The 27,190-nt window shown below is 39.6% G+C and overlaps 1 protein-coding gene across 1 annotated transcript in view; it reads right to left on the bottom strand.

Annotated features, from left to right (window-relative positions):
* The window catches only part of LOC136884710 (peptide methionine sulfoxide reductase MsrB), a 57,653-nt gene that overhangs the window by 546 nt on the left and 29,917 nt on the right, over nt 1–27,190 (bottom strand). The window contains exons 4-6 of the mRNA XM_068229682.1: nt 23,026–23,111; nt 21,476–21,552; nt 11,976–12,099 (exon numbers count right to left, since the gene is read on the bottom strand). Of these exons, the coding sequence (XP_068085783.1) occupies nt 11,976–12,099; nt 21,476–21,552; nt 23,026–23,111 (287 nt within the window). The remainder of the gene's footprint in view (nt 1–11,975; nt 12,100–21,475; nt 21,553–23,025; nt 23,112–27,190) is intronic.

The following is a 27,190-nucleotide window of genomic DNA, read 5'->3' as shown; positions in this document are numbered from 1 at the left end:
ACTTGCACAATATGTTCACCCTATTTCAAACAAGAGGCTTTAGAAAGAAAATCATCTTCTGTGATACCAATTTTTGTGCGGTTGACTGTACATTTTTTTTTTTTTTCTTTCATAACTTTGAAATGGCTTGTAGTTAATAATGAACTTCTCTGCCCCTTGTTGGAATCAAGTGGGACTCAGTTTTAAAGGTAAGAAGTGTGAAACAGCAGTTAAATGATTCACAGAGGCTTGCAAAACTGAATGCTGAAATAATAAAGATGTTTGTGATACGTAATAAGTTGGTATAGTGTACATGTCATACTGTACATGACCTGATTGTTGAAAAACTTTAAAAATGAAGTTAATCATTATCATTCTGCAGAGCTTCCAGCCACTAACCAGGTCTTTCATCATCTTCCACTTTCCCACCATCTGTCTGTCGTCAGTTTGATCCAATTGTTGCCCCCTGTGAGTGGGGGAAGTAGAATAACACCCACAGTATCCCCTTCCTGTTGTAAAAACAACCAAAATGGCTCCCATATCCACTTTAGCTGAGTCCTGGTATTGCTTCCACTTACTTGTGCCAGGCTCCTCATTTTCATCTATCCTATCCAACCTCCCTTGGTTTACTCTTGTTTTTTCTGACTCCAGTGGTACTGGTTATCGAGGCAGAGGGAGTCTTCCAGTTTCATGCCCTGTGAATTTCTTCATTAAGTGTCAGACCTCTTCCATTTCTTCCCTCTGATTAGTGTTAATAGAGGATGTTTGCTTAGTTGTACTTCCTCTTAAAACAATCATCACCACGACCACTGGTCCAGTTGTCCCCTATTTTCTTTACTTACTCCTCCACTCTTTTCAGTCATCTGTCCCTTGGTCTTCCTCCTGGTCTCCTGCCTTCCACTCCCATCTTATGCATTATGGTAAGTATTCTCAATTCTGCAGATGTGTCTATACCATCTAAACCTTGATTCCTCTATCCTCATGCAATGGTTCCCCTTGAACTAGTTCTCTAACCTTCTCATGTTTTATCTTATTCATTTCTGCTATTTGTTTTTTGTCGCACCGACCCAGATGAGTCTTATGGCGACGATGGGACAGGAAAGGCCTAGGAATGGGAAGGAAGCGGCCATGGCCTTAATTAAGGTACAGCCCCAGCATTTGCCTGGTGTGAAAATGGGAAACCACGGAAAACCATCTTCAGGGCTGCCGACAGTGGGGTTCGAATCCACTATCTCCCGGATGCGAGCTCACAGCTGCGTGTTCCTAATCGCACAGCCAACTCACCCGGTTATTCATTTTTGATACTCCTATTCTACTTCTCAAAAATTTCATCTCACTAGCTTGGATTCTGCTCTTCTCTCTTCCAAGTTTCTGAAGCATATGTCAGTATTGGGACATAATATGTCTTTTGCTGTTTTAGTGCAATGCTAAGTATATTTATTTATTTACTAGCAAATGTACCCATGCTTCGCTACGGCATTCTACATTGTATATGCATCATCATCATCATCATTTCCCTTTATCCAGCTGTAGCCGGGTAGGGGCAAATATGGTTCCTCTCCACTTTCTTCAGTCGTTCCACCACTCCTCCTCCAACACTGTGTCCCAGTCCAGGTTTCTTTCTATAATGCTGCGTTGGATGGTATCCTTCCATCTCAATCGTGGTCGTCCACGGCCTCTCCTTCCTTGGATTTGCATTTCCATCACCCTTTTTGGCATTCTATCGTCGCTCATTCGCTTTATGTGCCCAAACCATCTTAGTCGGCTCTTCTCTATTCTATCATTCATTTTTTCCACTCCAATTTCTTCCCGGATTTTCTCATTCTTTATTTTGTCTCTTCTACTCTTCTGTATCATACTCCTCAAGAATTTCATTTCGGCTGCCTGTATTCGACTCTCATCCTTCTTTGTCATTGTCCAAGTTTCTGCTCCATAAGTTGTTATGGGTACGTAATACATCTTGTACATAGTATCCTTTGCTTCCATTAGCACATCTTTGTCCCATAACATATTTCTTACACTATGATAGAAACAACTTCCAGCTTGAATCCTTTTACTAATCTCAGCATCCAGTCGAGCATTCTCCATTAATTCACTCCCCAGGTATTTAAACGTTTCCACTACTTCCAGGAGCTTGTCTGCAAGTCTAATCTGACCTTTCCCTTCTTTCTCCCCTCTAGTCATAACAAGAGTTTTACTCTTTTCTACACTTATTTTCAATCCACATTCTTCAATCTTCCCATTCACCACATTCAACTGTTCTTGAACCTTCCTGTCGTTTTCTCCCCAAATCACAATATCATCTGCAAATAACATCATGTTCATTTCTCTTCCTCCATATGCTGCTTTTGCTGTTCTCATGATGTCATCCATTACTATTGTAAACAGGATTGGTGATAGAACACTTCCCTGTCTCAGCCCACTAGTTATTTTGAACCAACTTGTCCTGCCAACTTGTGTTTGCACGCAACTACAACATTCCTTATACAATGCCATGATCATTTTTATTAATCCCTGTCCAATTCCTTTTTGCACCAGACTGTCCCAAACTTTCGTCCTAGGGACACTGTCATATGCCTTTTCAATATCAATGAATGTCATGTATATGGATATCAAAGTAAATTACTGTACATGCAGTGAATAAGATTTTTTTAAATTGCACGTCCCTTAGCGTTATCCAGAAACAGCAGGGGGAGGTTCCCATATGTTGTTTCCAATGTAAAGTGCGAGTTACGGAGTTGTGATGATAACGGCAGGCTCACTTGCCTACTGCCATTCACAATCGAGTAGGTAAGTTTTCGTTATAATGAGAGGCCCCATTACCTACTGCGCAGTCACAGTCAATTTGGGGAGTTTTCGTTACAACTGCAGGCCCTTTTCTACTTCCAGACAGATTACAGTTGAGAAGTTTTTATTATAATAGCAGGCACCTTCCCTACTGCCTGTCAAAATTGAGTTGTGCTGTTATCATTATAATGACAGGCCCATTTATCTTTTTTTGCTAGTGGTTTTACGTCGCACTGACACAGATAGGTTTTATGGCGATGAAGGGATAGGAAAGGCCTAGGAGTTCGAAGGAAGCGGCCGCGGCCTTAATTAAGGTATAGCCCCAGCATTTGCCTGGTGTGAAAATGGGAAACCACGGAAAAGCATCTTCAGGGCTGCCGACAGTGGGGTTCAAACCCACTATCTCCTGGATGCAAGCTCACAGCCGCGCGCCCCTAACCGCACGGCCAACTTGCCCAGTCCCATTTTCTTAATGACAGTCACACCGAGTTGGAGAGTTTCCATTATAATGGCAAGACCACTATGTCTAATGCCAGTCACATTTTAAATGGGTACATTTGTTTATAATTGCGGGCACACTTGCCTACTCCCAAACACAATCGGTTAGGCAAGTTTTGAACAAAATTGCATGTTCCCTTGACTTCTGCCAGTCAAATCGAGAAGGGAATTATTAATTACAATGGTAGTCCCTCTTGACTAATGCTAGTTACAAAGGAGTTGGAGAAGGATCCTGTTCCTACTGCCAGTCAAAGTCGTTGTGGAGAGTAATATATAGATCGATATACGAAGTATATGCATGTTTAAAATACTGCAAATCTTCATTTACAGGTTAACTGCTGTTAAACGATACGTCATAGCGACAAATGGATTGTACTATAAGATGCCTCATTTAGCGGTCTAAATGGCTGGTTTTAAGATATTTTCTCCTGTCTCAACTATTTGTGGGTAAAATTGAGTTAGAAACATTGAATAGAGTGAAATTTGGGTAAGGTTTTCTCACAGTGCACTACTTTTGGGTACTTATGTAACAGCTACAAACATAGAATTTGGCTTTAGAAACATTGAATAGGGTGAAATTTGGGTAAGGTTTTCTCACAGTGCACTACTTTTGGGTACTTATGTGACAGCTACAAACATAGAATTTGGCTCACATTAGGATACTGGGTGAGCCAATGTTCGTGTTGAATTAGATGATTCTATCTTTTATATAAGTGATTCGAACAACGAATTATACGTGTACAAAGAGCAAAATGTAGGTATAATCGAGAAATAGAGACAAATCTAACATATAAGAAAAAGAGATACGACGAAACATCATAGGACCTGTTGTAGATCACTCCAAATTTAATGGAAATTGTGCCATCTGTTTTGTGATACGACTTACCGTTTAGCATCAAAATACCTTGAAACAAAGGTCTGCACCATCATTAAAATTGCCTCTATATTTCAATATTCTTCTGGGATAAAAAGTGAAAAATTTAAAGATCTTGGAAGTTTTCCGTCGGTTACAGGCTAAAACTTATAATTTGGCCTAATTTCAATTTTCTGGCTCGTCTGTCAGATTGTTCCACAATCTTGATTTTGGGTAATGGGGGTAAAATTTAGGACTTTCAGGAAACATTAGCTAAAAAATATGCAGATGGTCATTATTACCCCTTAAAGGGATATCTGTACGAAAATTTCACGAAAATAGTCAATGCACAGACACATGGTCATTACAATTTTATTTATATAGATAGATAAGGAATGTACTCCATGTACAACACCTTTTGGGCTATGTCCGCTGCACTTAGCCTCCTAAAAAGACCGTTCATGATATCTCCCTTATAAATCCTCCTGTTGAAAAAATTCACATGACAAAAAAAAAGTTTTAGAAATTGGTTTCAATCAAGGTTGGTCGATTTCCAGTCATGTTGGTCTTGTATGTATTGTGGGAGAGTAAAATCACTGTTTTGTTTCCCTATAAACCCCCAGTCCATTCTGGGAATTTGAAATGGTATGGACCTTAAAACCTACCTTTGGGGTGGATGCTAAATACAAAATTTGGTTGAAATATCTTCAGTAATTTTCAAGTTATAAGAAATGCGCTTTACACACACCCGCTTTTGAGTTAAGTCCGGTGGGACTTGTACCGAAAAATGGCCTGTTAATGATATCTCCCTTATTAATCCTCGTATCAAAATGATGCATATGAGAAAAAAAGTTTAGAAATTGATTTCCGTTAAGACAGGTAGATTTTCATTAAGTTTGGTTGTGTATATTTTGTGGGAGTGTAAAATCTCGGTTTCATATAAACCCCCAGCCAGTTCAGGGATTTAGAAACAATATTTGCCCTAAAACCTACCCAAGGACAGGCAAATTCTAAATACAAAGTTTGGTAGAAATATATCCAGTAGTGTTCAAGTTATAGACAAACAGACAAATAGACAGACAGACAGACAGACACCAAAGCTAAAAAATGTGCGATGGTCATTATTAACACCTGAAATGGATAACTGTATGGATATTTCACCAAAATAGGCAATGTACAGAAACATGGTCATTACGATTTTATTTATATGGATTTATTTATTTATTTATTTATTTATTTATTTATTTATTTATTTATTTATTTATTTATTTATTTATTTATTTATTTATTTATTTATTTATTTATTTATTTATTTTTTACATTGAATGGCCTGCATAGGGCCACTCTAGTCTATTATACAAAGGACTTTATTATTATTATTATTATTATTATTATTATTATTATTATTATTATTATTATTATTATTATTATTATTATTATTATTATTATTATTTCTTGTTTCGTTATGCCCATTCATAGAGCGCGTTGGAACTTGTTCATTGGCTTGATGACTTTCGCCTTCCTATTCTTCTAAAATCTCTTCATGAACTCACCATGTTGCCTCTTCCATTCTTCTGACCACTTTGTACCAGTCCTGCTGCTAGTTTTGACCACAAATATGTGTTTATTTACCGAGGTCCTGAAGACTTGGCAATTTTTCATGATGTCTTCACTGATGTTCAATACATTCAGGTCTCCTGTTGTTTCCTCCAGCCAATTTATTCTCCCCTTTTGGGAATTTATTATTATTATTATTATTATTATTATTATTATTATTATTATTATTATTATTATTATTATTATTATTATTATTATTATTATCATCTTAAGATGGAAATAATTCAAAATGGCTTACAAAAATTGGAGGAAGCTCCCACTAGAAGCTGAGCTAGAATATTTTTCTAATACCTGCAGTATTGATTTACAGCTTTATCAAATAATTTCATTGAATTGTAGAGAAATTAATTGCAGATAAGTGTTTGATCAATCAGGATTATAGGTTATAAGTTGCTTTCAAAGAACATGCGACATCAAAGACAGGGACAGGATCTCCCGCTGCCGTGGCTCAGTCACGGCCAGTTAGATTCCTTTCTTGCATGAAGACGGAGGCAGAAGTTCAGAGAGATCCAGTAGAATTCTCTCTCTTATGTCAGAATAGCAGTGGAAACGTACAGTAGTTGAATGTGTCAACTTTGGAACACAGGATATGATGCAAGTACCTAATGGGAGGAGGAGTGAGGAAATGATAATGGACGAATAGCGTAAGAAGGAAGAACATCCTGGGATCGCTAAGACATTGGTGAAAGGCATTCTGGCTATTCCACTTACGAATCTTAAGATGGAAATTCAGAATGGCTTACGAAAATTGGAGGAAGCTCTCAATGCTGGAGTGGCATGCAGGACATCCTGGAAGAGAGCTAGGGAAAATCTAAAACAGGAACAAACAACTGTAGAAATGAATGAATTGCCTGCGACACCCTTAGTGACAAACGGGGAGGAGAAAGATAAGCAGAAATGGGTAAAGGTTGTCTGCAAGAAAACAAGATGAGTGAAATGAAGGAGGATAAAGATATTCAACCTTTAATAGATGGGGTGGCAGAATGGAAGTCATTGATAGTGGGAAAAACCAGCATGAATGGACCCATTTAAAACCAAGGGATCGTTCAGATGCTGTTCTTATCAAACCAGCAAATGGCAAGACCTTTGCAAATGTTTTGAAGGGTATTCGGAGTAAAATAAAACCAGAAGACAGCGGTGTGAGCATTTGATCTATTCTTAAAACTCACAGGGGACAATTCTTCTCAAGTTTAATAAAGCCACACAAAAGGAGAACAGGGACAATTTTAATCAATCTTTGAGAGATGTCCTGGGAACGGATGGCAATGTGAAGACTTTGACCCCCATACTACCTTGGAAATTCAGGACATGGACAGTATCACCACTGCTTTAGATGTAGAGGAAGCTGTAAGACAGGATCTTCAGAATTTCAAAGGAGAACTGAAAGTCTCAATTAATAATCCAAACAGCAGAGGATAAAAACTTGCTATTGTTGAGATAGAAGATAAGGAGGCTCAGAAACTTTTGGAAATCGGTAAAATTAAAATAGGATGGTTAAATTGTAGAATTCGAAAAAGGATCATGGTACCTCGCTGCTTTCGATGTCTTTCATATGGGCATCATGCACGAAACTGCAAAGGTGCAGATAGAAGCAAACTTTGTTTTAAGTGCAGAGAAGCCGGGCATAGGGTGGTAGGTTGAAAAGCAAATCCAAGATACATAATTTGTACAGACATTAACGTTGACGAAGCTAATCAAAGTCATGTTCTTGGCTTAGGAGCCTGCACAGTATTTTGTGAAGCTCTCAAAAAGGTTAAAACTAGTGGTAAATGATGCAGGTTATTCAGGCAAACATGCACAGGAGTCGAACTGCCAATGATCTTTTGACGCAGATGACCTTTGAGATAGGAGTAGACATGTTTCTTCTTAGTGAACATTATCAGGACAGGGACCACCCAGGATGGTTTGTGGATAATTTTGGGAGAGCTGCAATTTGAATACCAGATTTGGGTAAATGCCCAGTATCAAACTAAGGATGCAGAGACAGTTTTGTTTGGGTCCAAACTGGTAAATATTCTTTCGTGAGCTGTTATTTTACTCCAAATGAGTCAGTATTTTATTTTCAGGCTAAGCTGGATGGCCTAGAGGATGTCTTACAAGGGTTTGACAACAGTTTAATCGTTGCTGGTGATTTCAGTGCCTGAGCACTAGAATGGGGTATGTTACAGTATGACTCCAGAGGGCGCCGAACTATGGAGATGGCCGTTAGATTGGGTTTGATGGTTACTAATATTGGAAATGTGCCAACCTTTTGACGACTGGGTTGTAGGGGAACTATACCGGACGTGACTTTTGTATCTGAGGACATCGTGTCGAAAATCAATGACTGGCAGGTGATTGAAGAATAAGCAAATTATCACAAAATAATTTATTCTATTCAATACATGCCATAGGTGGTACGATAGAATAAATTATTTTGTGATAATTTGCTTATAGTCAGCTTCAATACAGACCAACCATGAGAACTGTCTCTTGCAGATTGAAGAATACACGGGAAGTGATCACCAGTACATTATTTTTCATGTCCTTCCTAAAACTCCACAGATGAATACTACATCGTATAAACCAACATGGTGGAATATAGAAAGTATGTACAGAGAGAAATTTCTTGCTGACTTAAGAAATGAAATGGATAGCATAACAGAACAAAGTTGTTGTTATAAAGAGAAAGAAGCAGCTGAGAAATGTGTTGAACTCACCATGCAGCTTATCTGGAGAGCATGTGATTTGTCCATGACTCATAATACATTACAAAAGAGGAAGCGTTCAGTGTATCGACGGATCAAAGAAATTGCCGACCAGAGAAGACGTCTGCAACTTAGACAGAGGGCACAGAGAGCATGAGTCAGCCAAGAAGACACCTCACTCACAGCTGAGTATAAGTTGGTGAAGAAAAACTGAGAAATGCTATTAAAAAGAGTAAAGTCAAAAAGGAAAATGGTTGGATGACGACCTATGGGGTTTAGGATACAAGGTCGTTATGAAGAAACTTGGAAGTTTCTTGAATTTGATCATGGACCCAAATGCAATGAAGGATATTGTAGATACATTATTCCCAGACCATCCTGAGAGGTCTGATGATGATAATGATAATGACTTCATAGATGATGTACCACTTTTTACACTAGAAGAATTGATGAGAGCGATTAACTCCCTTAGAAATGAAAAGGCCTCAGGACCAGATGGTATTCCAGCAGAGATACTAAAGCTGATAGCAGATTTCTGCCCACATCTGCTGCTGAAAATGTACAATAACTGCCTGCTATCGGGGGTATTTAGTGTTCGCTGGAAAACAGCTCAGCTAGTTTTAATAAGCAAAGCGAAATCTGGGGGCTACAGGCCTTTATGTATGCTGGATACTGCTGGGAAAGGATTAGAGAAACTTCTGCAACCAAGAATACTTTCAGCAGTACAACTAGTTGGGGAAGTCTCTGATCATCAATATGGTTTTCGATGAGGACATTCAACAATCAATGCAGTGTGGGAAGTGTTGAATACAGCGAAAAGTGCACAAATGGGTAATCATCATTCTCGAAAAGTAACACTTCTTGTGACTCTGGATGTCAAGAACGCTTTCACTTGGTGAGATTGAATGACATGTTGGAAGCGCTTTAAGAAACTTTCAAACTACCAGAGTATCCCATGCACATAATGAGAAATTATTTGAGAGATCGTACTCTAGTATATCACACAGAAGATGGGCAGAGAGTGAAACAGCTCACAGCTGGTGCAGCACAAGGGTCCATCCTTGGCCCAAACCTGTGGAACATTTTTTATGATGGATTGTTGAGATTAGAGATGCCAGAAGACACGATGCTAATGGGCTATGCTGATGATATAGCTGTTTAAATAGTAGCTCAAAATTTGGAGCAGGATCAGTTTAAGCTAAAAGTGATACAACTGGTGAAAGATTGGATGGGAAATCACAGATTACAGCTGGCAGATCATAAAACAGAGATAGTTCTCTTGACAAGAAAAAGGATCACGACTGTTATTCCGATGTATATTGGACAAACAGTAATCGAAACATCTAGAAGTATAAAGTACCTCAGTGTGACACTTGATACCAAACTTACATTTTGGGATCATATCAAATGGGTGGTGGATAAGGCAGTAAAAACAACGATTGCACTGAGTAGATTAATGAGCAACATTAAAGGTCTGAAGTCTAGCAAACGACGACTTCTGATGTCAGTAGTTCACTCGACACTTGTGTATGGTGCTGAAGTCTGGGCTGAATCTCTGATGTTTGAAAAATACTGGCAAAGGATAGCTGCAGTACACTCAAGGGGAGCTCGGAAAGAAGGGTGCTAAGGAGCTAGCTTATAGGCAACAAATGCAATGATGGCAGCAAAGATCGTAGGAAGATCCTCGAGGAAAATGGACTAAGCAGCTGATATCATGTTTAGCTGATTGGGTTGCACAAGCTCATGGTGAGGTTAACTTTTACCTCGGGACAGGTCACGGATACTTCTGGAAATTTCTACACAGAGTAGGTGGAGCGAGTGATCCGGCGTGTATTTATTGCAATGATGTTGACGATGTACTTCACACATTTTTTGTATGTTATCATTGGTCAACCCAGAGAAGATGTTTAGAAGCTATGCAAGGAGAATTGACTCTAGAAACTATTGTGCAGGTGATGCTACGAAACCAAGAATCTTGGGATGAGGTAGCAGTATATGTAGAAGGCATCCTGCGTCAGAAAAAGAGGGATTTTAATGCTCGCGAACAGCAGTAAAGGAGAAATAAACGAAGAAGATACCTGAGAAATTACAAGCACAACACCGCTCTGAAGTAATGCGAGAGCAGTTCCGGGGCGGATATATACGTCGTGGGGAAAAGGGTGTGTGGGTTTTAGTGAGTAGAAATCTCACATGCATGTGGAGTGTGAACCCTCGCAAGTGTCTCATGAAAGATTTCCCATTATCCCACGTAAAAAAATATTATTATTATTATTATTATTATTATCCTCCGTGGCTCAGGTGACAGCACATCGGCCTCCCACCGCTGGGTTCCATGGTTCACTCCTTGTGAGATTTGTGCGGGACAAAGCAGGGTGGGACAGAGTTTTCTCCAGGTACTCCAGTTTTCTCTGTCATCTTTCCTTCCAGCAACACTCTCCAATATCATTTCATTTCATCTGTCAGTCATCAATCGTTGCCCCAGAGGAGTGTGACAGGCTTCGGCAACCGGCACAATTCCTGTCCTCGCTGCAAGATGGGGTCTTCATTCATCCCATCCCTGACCCGGTCAGTGACTCGAAAACAGGTTGTAGGTTTTCTTTATCATCATCATCATCATCATCATCATCATCATCATCATCATCATCATCATTATTATTATTATTATTCATAAAAGTCTGTGAGGTGTTAGAGCAATCAGTGAGCCCAGTATGGTAGCACTGTGGTGCAATGCATGTGATTACTAAACCAAGTAAAATAGGGAAGAGTGTTGTTGCACTGATAAATTTTGAGGCTCAGTTTGGGTAAAGTCACATGGACAGACCATGGGCCACATGTAAAAGGTGTGTGTTTTTCTAAGTTACAGTGTAGACGGGGTGATGATGTACATAAGGAAAATTACTTAGGAACAATCTTTGAAGCTTGTACGCCAGATGAATCAAGTAAGGCAGATCCTTCCAGCATCATATTTTAAATAGTTTTTTTAATGAGATTATACAAGTTAATACACGAATAGGTGCTATTTTATGGTCAAATTCATCAACAGACCTACCACAACGTTTTCTGTTGGGGTGAACTCTCTTAGCCTTTCATAGTCCCGTACTTCATCTGCAAGGCAGCAGGTACATTTAATACCAGGTGTTGAATAAGGCATTCCTCTATAGTACAGACACCACTTCACTGAAGTACAGATGCTGCTACATGAAGATACTGCTCCTCCTTTGTCTGCCATTGGGACAGTAAGTCATCCTCTGATGTCCAAACAGTTGACTGTCTTCTCCTGAACCCAGGAAAGGGGCCCTTACAAGGTACGAATAGCCAGACCAGCTGGACCAAGGCTTTTTAGAAAAGTGTTACCCCTCTATACTCACCCTTTGTCCTGACTTGTGAGACAGAGCCTGGGTAGCCAGATATTGGACCCAGGTTGACACAGTTAAAATGAAGTTAATATGGTTTCAAAATTCCATATTTCTTGGAAGTCACAACTATTTAAAAGAAAACACGAAATAATTTTTAATAATCTTGGACCAGATGTAAACAAAAAGCTTTTCTCTTACCTTGCTGCATTTAACTTCCACTCGCTTCATTCCATGGCTTAAATCCTCATGTTCTTCCACACTATTGTTTATTGCAGCATAAAACGATGGCCATCCAGTTCCAGAATCAAATTTCATTTCTGATCTAAAAGAAATATAAAATTAATAATGAAAGCATTCCATGACTAGACATACTTTTTTAATGGGAACCAAACATAAATGCACACACTGAATTATGAAGATCTCTAAAAACTGAATTTAAAAGTAAAAGAACAAAAAGGTCTACATCTCATGTGACCTACATTAATTTATACTGAATGCTTTGTAATGAAGTAAAAGAAACTACAGGTGCAGGTGTAAGAATCCTAGTGGAGAAAGTGAGCATGCTCAGATGTGTTGATGACATTGCAGTCATCATCATCATCATCATTCAAGCATCTCCAGGTACAGTGTAAGAGCACTCTTCATCTCTGTCTTTACAGGCACATTTCATCTTCTTCTTGGACTTCCAGGTCCTGCTTTATTTGGGAGCACCAATTTTTCCTTCATCAGCCCCTAGGTCTCTTGTCTTCTACATTTTTTTCAATTTTGGTTCATTCTTTATATGTCAAAATTATTTCAACCTTGATATGACTATGTTTTCACAGGATGGTGGTTTCACTGGAATCTCTTGACAGATCACTTCGTTTAGGATCTTGTCTCTTCTTTATTTCAGGAATACTACACTACAAAACTTAAATCTGCATCTTGGGGTCTGCTATTAATTGTAAATGTTTTAAGGCTATAGGTTGTTGTTGGTAAGAAGTAGGCCCCCTGAAGCTATTTTTATGGCCGAACTCTACAGGAGATGGCTTTCTACCAGTAGGTCCAGATGTCTCACTTCTGTTACTCTCCTTCTTCAGTGCTTCCCCAAATCACCACATTATCTGCAAAAGTGAATGCTGTAAAATCCATGCAGTTATTCTGTTATTTCATTCTCTTCATGATTTCATCCTTTACAGAGATTAACAGCAGAGGAGACAGTGCACTGCCTTGTTACACTTTATTTTCTTTATTAGACATTCCCATAGTTTGTACCTAGGCTATCTGATGATGCTTGTTGTTTAGAGGGGCCTAACATCTAGGTCATCGGCCCCTATGGTACAAAATGAGACGAAATGTGATTACAATTTTAAAATAATAATAAAATCATCCACTGACCAGAATTCAAAACGTGATGATGAGGAATGAACTGATGAATATGAATTTAAAACAATCAGTGGATAAGACGCGCAATGCCTCACATTCCCAGAAACAATATTACTGACCAAGGGATTGCTTCCAAAGCCCAATCCTGAATCGATGATGCTTGTCTAAATGGGCCAATATCTATGTCAACGATCCTGCATAATGGCACTTATCGCTAGTAAAGGAGAACCATGGTATTTCTCAAGCTGTGGTACTAATCAAAGGTAGCGTAAACTCACGGTGTTCCAAACATTATGGTACTACTCACAAGTATTGTACCTCATACAGGTAACGCAGACCTATGGTATTTCTCACACAATGGCGCCACTCACAGCCAACGCAAACCGATGAGGTTCCTCACCTAGGTGTACTAATCACAGGCACTGGTATTCCCGTGGTGTTCCTCACATAGTAGGCACCAATCACAGGCAACGCAGACCCACAGTGTCGCTCATATAGTGGTACAACTCACAGGCTACACCCAGACCCGTGGTGTTGTTCACATGGGTACGACTCACGGGTACTGGAAACCCACAGTCCACACCCACTGCTGCTATGAATCACAAACCTATTGTATACCTAATATATTGGCACTACTCACAAGTAAAGGCGACCCATGGTGTTCCCCACGTGATGTTACTAATCAAAAGTAGTTTCATGGTTCAAAGGCAAACATCCCTTGGTCGCCCCTTTTAGTTGCTTCTCACAACAGGCAGGGGATACCATGGGTGTATTCTTCGTCTGCATCCCCCCACCCACAGGGGGTCCTAGGCTATCCAGGAAGACAAAGATGATATCTCTTCCTTTCTCTCAGTCCCATAATTATCCTAACAAACAGTGAGGTCTGTTGTCATCCTCTTACTATTAAACCCATCCTATTCCTCCTTAAGCTGAAGTCCAATAATGGCTCTTAAACGCTTTTCAATAACTTTTCTATCAAATTACATCCATGAGACAGGAATGTATTTCCTCTCTAATTGCCACATTTTCATCTACTTCCCTTTTTGAAGAGGAGGAACTATAATACCCGTTGCCCAATCAACTGGGATTTTACCTTCTTTCCTGATGGTGTTTATTACCCTAAATAGCCACTAAAGTCCACGAATTCCAGCAGTTTTAACCATGTCTGCACTTACTTTGTCAAAGCCTTGCTGTTGTTGTCATTCATTTTGCCCGCATAAGGAGCGTGATTGAACTTATTCAGCTGAAATCGTTGCCTTTTTCTTCTCCCAAAATTTCTTCATCTTCACGCCGTGGCTTTTCTTGTGATCCTCTGACCAGGTCTTGTTGGTGGTAGTGCTTAGGTGGTCTGCAAAGCGGTGATTGTCAACTAATTTTCTGAACTTTGTGATCTGTTTAATACAATGTCATCTGCGATGCCTATTTCCTAAAGATCTCCAACTTCAAGCAGCCATTTATTTATTTTTACTTTCATTGACTACTCATTCTGAGAACATGTCAGTAAAATTTCAAATGTCTTTTCCTAAATGTGTTTAAGATTTTCTCTGAATGCTGGTATAATTCATGAGACTTCCTTATCAACCAAATTCTCCCTGTATAGACTGGTCCAAAAAATGTTCCTTATAATTTTTCATTCTTGCTTTTCTACATCTTTAATCAATGATCTGCCCCCAATGATCAGTGTTTCAGATGCATATAATGCTTCAGGTTTGATTACAGTGTTGTAATGCCTTAATTTTGCATTGCAGGATCATCATCAACATCTTCCTCCCTTGCCCTTTTCCAGCTCCTGCCAGGTTGGGGCATTTATGGCACTTCTCCACCTTCCTCTCTCCTTCTGCCATTCCTCTTCCATTATTTTGTCCCAGTCTAGGTTTCTTCTTCTTGCATTGCTCTTTATTGAATCAATCCATCTTGTTCTAGGCAAGGGCACCCATGCCCGGGAGCAAAGGGGACACACGGCCCCCCCTAGCTCTCAGAGAAAGGAAGAAATCTAATGTAGTCAGGGGTTTTTCTTTCAAGAAAATTATTCAAAAGTCAGTATTATGCAGAAGTGGTAGGGGATACCATTTGTGGTATTCTACCATGGAATACAAGTCGCCATTCATCTTCCAAAATATTAAAAATACTACATACCCCCAGGTCTAGCCCCCACCCTACAAACTATCCTATGGGCGCCCTTGGTTCTAGGTATCCTTCGAACTTCATCTCCATCGTCTATTTTGGTATTCTTTCCTCCTTCATCCTCTTTACATATCCAAGCAATCTTAGTTTATTCTTATCAGTCCTCTCATTTAGGTTTTCCATTCCACCCTCCTTTCTCACATCTGTGTTTCTCAATCTGTCTTTCATTGTTTTTTTCTATCATAGGTATTTCATTTCACTGGCTTGAATTCTACTTTCCTCCCTACTTGTCACTGTCCAGGTGTCAGCTACATAGGTCAACATGGGTGCATAATATATTTTCTACATTATCTCTTTACAGGATATTATTATTGTTATTATCATTCATTCATTCATTCATTCATTCATTCATGTCGTATTGCCCAACTTTGGACCACATCATTTCAACTGGCCACTTCTGACTATGATGTCTGCTAAATACTTCCACATGCGTTCTCGGTGTTGTTCTTTCCTCTCCTGCATGCGTGATTTCCAGTTTCTAGTTTTGGCTTGTCTCAGAAACCCTGGAATGCTTAAAGTTTCTTCTTAAGTTGGGGATGTTCCTGATGTCATTTTGTGTGATTCCTACTTCTTCAAGGTCTCTATCCACCCCAATGAACCAAGCCCCTTTGGTTTTCTTCTGCTGAAAGAAGGTAATGATGCGGTTGGTCAGTCTTGTTGGGTGCATTCGTGTTATCATCATCCCATTTAATGCAGGGTCAGGGATGAGGCAAGATGAATTTATTTGACATGTGCTAATGAAGATGAAATGAATGATGGTAAATGAAATTGGATAAGGAGATGGAAGCAATCGACTGTAACATATGAGTAGGAACTGTCCCAGCATTTGCCTGGGAGTGAAAATGGGAAACCATAGAAAATCATTCTCATTACAGCCAACGGTGGGGTTCGAACCCATGCATCTTCCGAATGCAGACCTTGGCTCCATAGCCATTGCTCATTTCATCAAAGCATTGCAGTACTGATAGAAACTGAACAACATCTTCAAAACTTTCAAGTAACAGATGGAACACAATTTGGAAACATGGGATAAAACTGAACAAGAAGAAGACTAATATTTTTTATTTGTGGCAAAGAGGAGAAAATATGAACATAAATTGAACTTCAAACACTTGGGCTGCAAAATTAAAGAAGATGGTTGATCGCCATCATCATCATCCAGGTATTCTGCCTTATGGCAGATCTTGTCATGAGATGAACCTGTTCTACTTTTGCTTGTCCTGCGCTAAGTCCGAATATTTCTTTCCTTTGATATTGTCCAACATTGATATCTTTTCCTTTATCTTCCACATTTGCCTTTCACCATTCCTTCTATTCCTTCTTTCAGTAAACAGTCCCTCCTCAAACAATGTCCGATCCAGTTCATTTTTCTCCTTCTAATGATTTGCAACATACTTCGTTCTTCTCCAACTCTTCGTAATACCTCCTCATTCCTTACCTGGTCTTCCCATTTCACTTGTTCTATTCCCCTCCATACCCACATCTCTAGTGCCTCCAATCTTCTCTCATCTTCCTTTTGCAATGTCCAAGTCTCTGCACCATACAGCGCTACGCTCCAAATATAACACTTAGCAAGTCTTTTCCTCAAATCTTTGTTTAGTGGTCCACAAAGTAATTTTGATTTTCTCTTAAAGCCTTCTTTTGCTATGGCAATTCTTTTCTTAATTTCTGTCATGCAATATGTATCATCTCTGATCATACTTCCCAAATACTTAAAGTTACTGACTTGCTCTATTACTTCTCCTACACTAATACAACAACTTCTACCTCTTCCTCCAATTATCATACCTTTGGTCTTCTTCTTATTAATTCTCATTCCATATTCTTATAGTTTCATGTTGAGTTTATCTAACATTTGTATCATTTCACGTTCGCTTTCTCCCATCACAACCATATCATCTGCAAATCTTATACATTCTACTCTCCTCCCTCCAACACAAACTCCACTTTTTCCCTTTAAACTTTCATTGATTACTTCTTCGAGACAGATGTTGAACAGTGTCAGTGATAAAGAGCAGCCCTGTCTTACACCTCTTCCTCATTCAATTTCTTCACTCATCTCATCTCGTATTCTCACTCTTGCTCTCTGATTTAAATACAATTCTTTATTAGCCTTCTATCCCTTCAATCAACTCCATGTTTCTTCAGGATTGTCATCAATTTGTCCCATCTGACATAGTCAAAAGCCTTCTCAAGATCAATAAATACAGCATAAACCTTCATGTTTCTTTCTATGTACTTATCTCTTATCACCCTCAGTAGCCCAATGGCACCTCTTGTTCCAACTCCTCACCTGAAACCAAACTGTTCTTCACCTATAAAGTTATTCAGCTTTCCATATATCCTTCTGTTGAGCGTCCACAGTAAGACTTGCATGTGCATGTGCTGCATGTGAAATTAGACTCAATGTCCTATGTTCTTCACATTTTTTGCTGTTCTTTTTCTTTTCCATAGGGATTAAGATGATATCACTAAAGTCCTTTGGCCATTTTCCTGTTATGTATATCTGATCACATAATCCAATCAACTCATTATTTCTTCTTCTTCTTCTTCTTATTCTTCTTCTTCTTCTTCTTCTTCTTCTTCTTCTTCTTCTTCTTCTTCTTCTCCTCCTCCTCCTCCTCCTCCTCCTCCTCCTCCTCCTCCTCCTTGCATTCCGACCATCTAAGGACCACGTTAGAATTTCAGTTCTTCCTTCTTAGTTGTTCTTTCCTTTTCTTCCAGTATTCCTTCATTGTTTCACTGTGCTTCTTTTTCCTGTCTTCAGTCCTCTTTGTGCTCTTTTCCTTCCTCCCTTGGAATCCTTCCATTTGTAAGACTTTCTTCCTGAAAATATTTCTTTCCAATAATTCTTCTTCTCGTATGTTGTTCCTTTCCAGGTCTTTCTTGACTTCTTGAATCCAGGTGGTGGTTGATTTCTTTTCCCAAATGTACCGGTACTCGAAGATTCATTTAGTTAGTTTAGTCTATTGTCATCCATTCTGTAAATGTGTCCAAGAAATAGCAATCTCCTTTTTTCTTATTTTTTCTGATATGTTTTCTATGTTCTGGTAAATTTCATTGTTACTTCTTAATTTCTAAAACTCTGCAATTCATAGAGGACCTAATATTTTTCTTATAATTCTTCTTTGTAATATTTCTAATTTATCAAGCTTGTACTTCAGTGCCAGACATTCCCTGGAATACAGGCATTCTGGTTTCACTACTGTGTTGTAGTGCTTTATTTTAAGTTCTGTTGATAAGCACTTTTTGTTGTAATTATTCTTAGTTATGCCGTAAGCTCTTTCCATCTTTTGTATCCTCTCTTTATCGTTATTTATTTAACGCTTTTAACAGTTTAACAGGAATCTCATCTATTCCCATTGCTTTTCTATTTTTCATCTCCTTCAGTGATGCTTCAATCTCTCTTCTCAGTATGGTTTCCTCTTTATCATCCCCTTTAACCAAATCTTCCTCCTCTAATTGAAGTTCTTCTTCATTTAGTCGGTTGTCCCGATCATATAGCCATTCTATGTATTCTTCCCATCTTTTTCATTATTTCTTGGGGTTCATACATCATTGTGCCATCTGTAGCCTGTATTTCCTTATTGTTGTTGTTCGTGCGGCTGTGAGCTTGCATCCGGGAGATAGTAGGTTCGAATCCCACTATCGGCAGCCCTGAAGATGGTTTTCCGTGGTTTCCCATTTTCACACCAGGCAAATGCTGGGGCTGTACCTTAATTAAGGCCACGGACGATTCCTTCCAACTCCTAGGCCTTTCCTATCCCATCGTCGCCATAAGACCTATCTGTGTCGGTGTGACGTAAAGCCCCTAGCAAAAAAATATTGTTGTTGTTCCTTCTCTTTTCTTTGAATACTATATTTGTTGCTTCTTTGTACATCAAGTCATATTTCCCTTCTTTCTCCATTTGCTCTATCTCATCACACTTTTCTGACAACCATTTCTTCTTTGCTTTTTCTGTTTCTCTTCTTAATTCATTATATAACTTCCTGTAGTTACGCTTTCCTTCTTCTGTACTTTGTATTTAATGTTTTCCATTTCCTGCATTCCTCCATTTTTCTTATCATTTCTGATGTTATCCATTCCTTCTTTGTCCTTTTCCTCTCCTTGACGCCAAGTGTTTTCTTAGCTGCTTCTTTTATCCCATTTTTAAAAGTTTCCCATCTCCTTTCTACATTTTCTGTTTCATTTCCTGGTGTATTATTGTTATGATACTCATCCTCTAGTTCTCTGCACTTGTCTTTGTTTTTCAATTTCTCAATATTAATTTCTTCTCTCTTCTTTCCTTTCCACGTTATTTCCAATTTAATTAGTACCTCTGCTACAACTAATATATGGTCAGAATAAATGTCTACTCCTGGGTAACATTTAGCATTCTTTAGGCAGTTTCTGTACCACTGTTGTATCATAATATAATCAGTTTGATATTTCTTGTCATCTAATCAAGATATCCAAGTATACCTTCTCCTTTTGTGGTTATACACAATGTTTTTCCAACCACCATGCAATTTTCATTACAGAATTCAATCAACCTTTCTCCCCTCTCATTTCTGTCTCCCAATCCAAATTTACCAATGGTCTTACCATCTGATCCTTCACCAACAACCACATTCCAATCACCCATTACAACAATACATGCATTCTTTTCCACTTTCTCGATGAGTTCATCTATCTTCTCATAACACTCTTCTACCTCATCATGTCCGACTCGTTGGCTGAACGGTCAGCGTACTGGCCTTCGGTTCAGAGGGTCCCGGGTTCGATTCCCGGCCGGGTCGGGGATTTTAACCTTAATTGGTTAATTCCTACAGCACGGGGGCTGGGTGTATGTGTTGTCTTCATCATCATTTCATCCTCATCACGACGCGCAGGTCACCTACGGGTGTCAAATAGAAAGACCTGCACCTGGCGAGCCGAACCCGTCCTGGGATATCCCGGCACTGAAAGCCATACGACATTTTATTACCTCATCATCAGTATGATTACAGGCGGCATACTGTATAAACTTGAATGATCATTCTTTTCTTTTCCCTTTCAGTCTTATCATCGTAATCCTTCCATTAATATATTCAACCTTCATAACTTTGTTCTTCAGTTGTTTTCCAATCAGTATTCCAACTCCATACAGTCCATTTTTATCTTCACCCGAATAGTTCATTAGTGAATAGTGAATTCATTCATCTCACTTCACACATTCCAAGTATATCCAAATTATTTCTCTTCCTCTCATATTTAGCATTTTCTAATTTTCTTTCTTGTAAAAGGGTTAGAACATTCCATGTTTCTATCCATAATAATTCTTCTTCTCCTTCCTTCCTTCCTTCCTTCCTTCCTTCCTTCCTTCCTTCCTTCCTTCCTTCCTTCCTTCCTTCCTTCCTTCCATATGGATCTCTGGGAGGTGTATACAACAAGGTTTTTAAAGTACGGACAAAGAAGTCCATCTCATGAACGTCATGGGACATACTGCCATTGGTTGTTTCCCGTTGCCTTCCACTGTCCTCCACATCCTGTCGGCTCGCTGACCCAGATTCCCACTGGAGTTGGTACCCAACCTTCCACTGGGTTGTTCAGCTTAACAGGGGCACCACGTGTAGGTAGAATTGTGGAAAAAATGGAAATGGCGTATCGCTTTTAGTGCCGGGAGTGTCTGAGGATAAGTTTGGCTTGCCAGATGCAGGTCTGTTGGTTTGACGGCCGTAGGCGACCTGCGCATCGTAATGAGAATGAAGTGATGATGAAGACGACATATACTCCCAGCCCCCGTGCCAGTGTAATTAACCAATTATGGTTAAAATTTCTGACCCTGCCAGGAATCAAACCCGGGACCCCTGTGACCAAAGGCTTGTGCGCTAACCATTTAGCTATGGAGCCGGACAGAATTGTGGTGAATTAGGGTGAGAGAGGCTAAGAGAACTCTCTTGTTGAGTTCTTATATTCACATCTCACCCCCATTTATTAGCCAGAGTCACAAGGTTGAATTAGTGACTCCCCCAGGTCATCTCCTGGAAATTTTCCCCAATGTGCATAGCTTAACATATACCATAAGCTAAATAAATAACAACTTCCAATAATATTATTCTAAAGACGATAAAATGTATTTCCATTACTTGCAATACAGAGACATACCAAGTGTGAAGATTCAACTTACCTAAAGAGTTCATTTCCACAACTGCTGCAGTTGTAGACCCCAGGGAGGAAATGTTTATTGTAAATGCCAGAGCCTGGCTGTAAAATACAGAATCTTCATGAAACACATATTATTTTGTTAATCTGAGTTCTGTCACTAACCTTTGCAAATTATTTTATAAATTCACAATATTCTTAAGATGGGCTGCAATGAGTAAGTTGATATAATTATCCATTTTACAGCTAATGGAAGATGAAATACAGTGGGCACCCTCTTAATCAGCCAACCCAGTGAATAATGTTCATTCCAGTTTCGCACAGTTATGAGCACCCACGCTGTCTTCCACTCTGACCCCTCATGATTGGATGCAACTTGTTTAATTCATTGCTTATTGCTTAGAAGAGCAGATGCCATTTTTAGTCAGTTTTCTGATTTATTCCAGGCAGGAAGCAGGTTTACTCTTGTAGTGATTGTAAAATGAGTGCCGAGAAAAGAAAACAGAACATTTTAACAATCCAGCACAAACTTAGTGTGTGTGAATCTGTGTGATTAATGAATTATGAGTTGGAGACGTACAATGAACTATTGGCATTGGAATTGAAAATTTCTCCAGGACTACTTAGTATCATGGCAGACAATCACATTGTTACGTAAGCAAAGCAAAGCAAAGTCATCCCTGTACAGGCCATGAAGGCCCTTGAGGGATGGAAGATAAAGGCTTCCACTATCCTTAACCTCGACACTTAGCTCTATGCCCAGCTGTCTTTGCCCCCAGTGGAATAAATTTTTGATGTAAGCCTCCGTGGCTCAGGCGGCAGCGTGCCGACCTCCCATCACTGGGTTCCATGGTTCAAATCCCATCACTCCATGTGAAATTTGTGCTGGACAAAGTGGAGAAGGGACACGTTTTTCTCTGGGTACTGTGGTTTTCTCTGTCATTTTTTATTACAGCAACACTCTCCAATATAATTTCATTTCATCTGTCAGTCATTAATCATTGCCCCAGAGGAGTGTGACAGACTTTGGCAGCTGGCACAATGCTTATCCTCACTGCTAGATGGGGCTTCATTCATTCCATTTCTGACCTGGTCGAATGACTGGAAACGGGCTGTGGAATTTTTACATTCATTTTTGGTGTAGGCTAAGTGAACCTCAGGGCCATGTGCACCTCTGGAAACATTGATATGTATGTACTGTATTCTTGCATTACTTTTTCATGTTGAAATAATTGTAATAGGCCTACTGTAGATAACTAAAATTAAATAAAATTTATAAAGCTATGTTTCAAAAATATTGTTTAAAACATAGTGTAAAATCTTAAAGTACAGCACTGTTAATTACTAGATGGGCCCTTTATTTTAATATTGTTGGTTTAACTGGCCATATCATTATCTGACCAAGCAAGGGTCTGATCCCAAGGAGGGTGGTTAAAAGGGTGTCCACAGTAAATGTAAACTATATTAGTTTCCAAATGGATATGAAAACCTTCAGTAATCATCTATGGATGCAAACAATAAAATGTAATAAATAACTATATCTGAATTAGATCAATGTGTTCATTGAAAACTCACTCTTTCTGTGCCAGATTTCCGGCACACTTTGTATGCCTCAGGAGAAAGCTGTTTAGCCCATTCTGCATCTGTTAAATTTAAATTATCTGGAAAACACAGAAAGGAGACATAGTAAGTGCTTATTTTAGCAACATTTTGTATCTAAGCTTGGAATGAGTGGATACTGGTAAAAGACAATGACTACTACTACTACTACTACTACTACTACTACTACTACTACTACTACTACTACTACTACTACTACTACTACTGTCTTCTTGACTCTTCCCTTTGACAGCTTCTATCTGAATCTTCCATTTCTATCAATACATTGAACATAGTGTAAAACCTTAAAGTACAGTACGGTACTGTAAATTGCTAGATGGGTCCTATATTTTAATATTGTTGGTTTAACTGGCCATATCATTATCTGACCAAGCAAGGGTCTGATCCCAAGGAGGGTGGTTAAAAGGGTGTTCACAGTAAATGTAAACTACTTTAGTTTCCAAATAGATATGAAAACCTTCAGTAATCATCTATGGATGCAAACATTACCAGTGCAGCCACCACAAGTGAGCATAATCAGATGTAGAATTAGAAGCAGCTCTGTGATTGTTGTTGCTTTATGCATAGGGTTTAGTCCATGGTTTTCAATAGCCTTGTGTATTAAGACTGATTAATAGTCTGTGTTAAAGCAGTGTCTGTACTGATATATTACTTTCTTCTTCTTCTTCTTCTTCTTCTTCCACTCTTCCCACACCTGTGGAGTCGCAGGTGCAAACTGTGTCACACAAGTGGATTTGGTCCTGTTTCAAGGCTGGATGCCCATCCTTATATGGAAGGATGTAATCACTATTGAATGTTTCTGTGGTGGTTGGTAGTATAGTGTGTTGTCTGAATATGAAGAGGAAAGTGTTGGTACAAACACAAACACCCAGTCCCTGAGCCAGAAGAATTACTCATACACGATTAAAATCCTCGACTAGCCAGGAATCAAACCTGGGACTCTCTGACCCGAAGGCCTCAACGCTGACCATTCAGCCAATGAGTCGGACAGTGTCCATATTGGTATGTGTCTTAATAAATAATTGCATTTAGGAATGTGAATGAAGCAGCTCTGGCTTATTTAGTAACAGTAGTACAGCCTCAGCTGCCACATCCAGGCATTTTAATTTGATGCTATTTAGGCTGCCTGCATCATTATACGACTTGGGGTGGCACATGGACTTTCTTCACCCTTTAAAAATTCAACTGGGTTTGAGGCCAAGGCCTTGGAATCCACAGGTGACACTCTACCACTAATCCACAGAGGGAATAATAATAATAATAATAATAATAATAATAATAATAATAATAATAATAATAATAATAATAATAATAATAATACCGGGCGAGTTGGCCGTGCGCGTAGAGGCGCGCGGCTGTGAGCTTGCATCCGGGAGATAGTAGGTTCGAATCCCACTATCGGCAGTCCTGAAAATGGTTTTCCGTGGTTTCCCATTTTCACACCAGGCAAATGCTGGGGCTGTACCTTAATTAAGGCCACGGTCGCTTCCTTCCAACTCCTAGGCCTTTCCTATCCCATCGTCGCCATAAGACCTATCTGTGTCGGTGCGACGTAAAGCCCCTAGCAAAAAAAATAATAATAATAATAATAATAAAAAATAATGAAAAATTAAACAAAATCCCTAAACACCATGTCAAGCTTCTTTTGGGTGACTTCAATGCCCAACTAGGTCGTGAACAGAAGTACAAGAAAGTTATAGGAAATTACCCTGCTCACAAAAGAACCAATCCCAACGGCAAAAGACTGGTGTCCATTTGCGAAAATCACAACCTGCAGGTCATGTCGACCCACTTTCGCCATCTACCCAGAAAGCAAATGACTTGGCGTTCTCCCGTCCAAGCTCTCGGAGAGTTCCAAATTGATCATGTTGCAATCTCCAGGAGAAACAGCCCTGAGATTATGAATGTCAAGATAAAGAAAGGCATCAATGTGGCCTCAGATCGTTATATGTCCCTTATCAAATTCAAACCAATTCCCGCAAACACAAGGAAGACAACCAAACAGATCACACGCTTCGACAATGATAAACTTCGGCAAAGGGTCGAGGAGTTCCAGGAGAAGGCTAGACCAAATGACTGTGACTTTAACAATGCCAAAAGTCTCCTTGTTGAGGCCGCCAAAGACGTTGCAGAAATCAAGAGAAGCGAAAAGCATGCCTGGTGGAATAGTACCTGCGAATCAGTCCTCCAGGAAAGACTCAGTGCGTGGAAACAGTACTACTCTACGAAATCAGAAAATGATTGGGAAACCTACAAAACCCAACGTGCCCAAGCAGCTAGGGTATTCAGAACTGAGAAACGTACATACGAAAAATCTCTCATTGAAAAGATAGAACAAAACTTTAGGAAGAATGAAAGCAGAGAGTACTACAGAGCCTTCAAACGCAAACTCACTGGCTATAAACCACCATCTCTATGCTTTGAGCGAAAGAACGGCACACTGGTGACGTCGAATGAAGAATTTTGCAGCATTCTGGCAGATTACTTCAAGAATTTACTTAATTGCTGTAAACCGCAAATCCCCATTGAGACCAAGGAACCCTTACTCAGGTACCCAGATTCCAGACCACCCGACAGAGATGAAATCAAGCGCCACATTGCCCATCTCAAAAATAACAAAGCGCCGGGGGAAGACTCAGTAGTAGCAGAACTATGGAAATATGCCCCAGAGGAATCACTTGATATCTTGCAAAAGCAAATAGAAGAAATTTGGAACAAGGAGACCCTACCCGAAGATTGGAAAATAGCTTTGATCCATCCACTACACAAAAAAGGCAGCATGAAGAACATCAACAACTACAGAGGAATATCTTTGCTACCCGTGACTTACAAAATTCCATCACTTGCCATCCTGGAGCGTTTGGAAGCAGAAGTCGAACATCAAATAGGTGAATACCAAGGAGGGTTCAGAAAAGGTCGCTCAACAGCTGAACAGATCCAAAATCTCAAAACGATCATCAGATATTGTACACTAAGGTCCAAGCAGTATGTGTCTGTCTTTGTGGACTTTAAGAAAGCGTACGACTCCATTGACCGGGAAGTCCTGCTAAACATCTTAAATGAATTTGGAGTTGATTTGAAACTGCTGGCATTAATTAGAGCCACCCTGACCGATACAAAATCCAAGGTGAAGTTCCACGGATGTCTCTCGCATTCCTTTGACATCAAAACAGGAGTCCGACAAGGTGATGGGCTATCCCCGATACTCTTCAACTGTGTTCTTGAAAAGATCATCAGAACCTGGCGGGTGAGATTACAGGAAACCAACTACAGTCCATTGAGAATAGGAACCAAATCCAAGGGGATCGCAACAGACTGCTTAGCATTTGCCGATGATATTGCTGTTCTCAAATGACATAGAAACCGCTATAGCTCAAGTTGAAATTTTAAAGGAAATTGCCAAACAAACTGGTTTGCAGATATCGTTTGAGAAAACAGAAGTAATGACTAACATCAAAGAGGCTCCACCAAAACTCCATACAAAATACGGGGACATCACCCGAGTAGACAAATTCAAATACCTGGGTGAGATCATCATGAAAAATGGACTGGACAAAGAAGCACTTCAGGAGCGAGTACGCAAACTGGAAATAGCCTACCAAACATCCTGCACAATCTACAACAAAAAATGCCTTTCCCAAAACACCAAGATACGTCACTATGAAACAGTTCTGAAGCCAGTAGTTCTATATGCAGCCGAAACCCTGTCTCTAAATGCCAACAAAGGACTCCTTGAAGAACTGGAGAAAAGAGAACGCAAAATTGTGAGAGGAATCTTGGGATCAAAGTACAGACATGGAATCCATCAAAAGAGATCCAACAAGGAAGTCTACAGCAAAATAGAGAAAATTATCGACACAATCAGAAAAAGACAGGCACGATTTTACGGTCATCTGAAAAGAATGGACGGAAGAAAATTAACTAAGGAAATCTTTCACTTTTTTGATTCAAACCCCAAAACCACAATTCCCTGGTTTAGAAATACCAAAGAAGACCTGCAAATGCTACATATCTCAGCTGAAGACGCCCTTAACAGAGATCTCTTCTGCAAGAAAATATTGACGAACGGGCTAAACCGAGACGAGCAACCGAAGAGAAGACACGGTGCCCCTTGGACACA

This window comes from Anabrus simplex, chromosome 1, assembly GCF_040414725.1.
Source record: "Anabrus simplex isolate iqAnaSimp1 chromosome 1, ASM4041472v1, whole genome shotgun sequence".
Taxonomy (NCBI): domain Eukaryota; kingdom Metazoa; phylum Arthropoda; class Insecta; order Orthoptera; family Tettigoniidae; genus Anabrus; species Anabrus simplex.
This window is presented reverse-complemented; position numbering and strand designations above follow the sequence as displayed.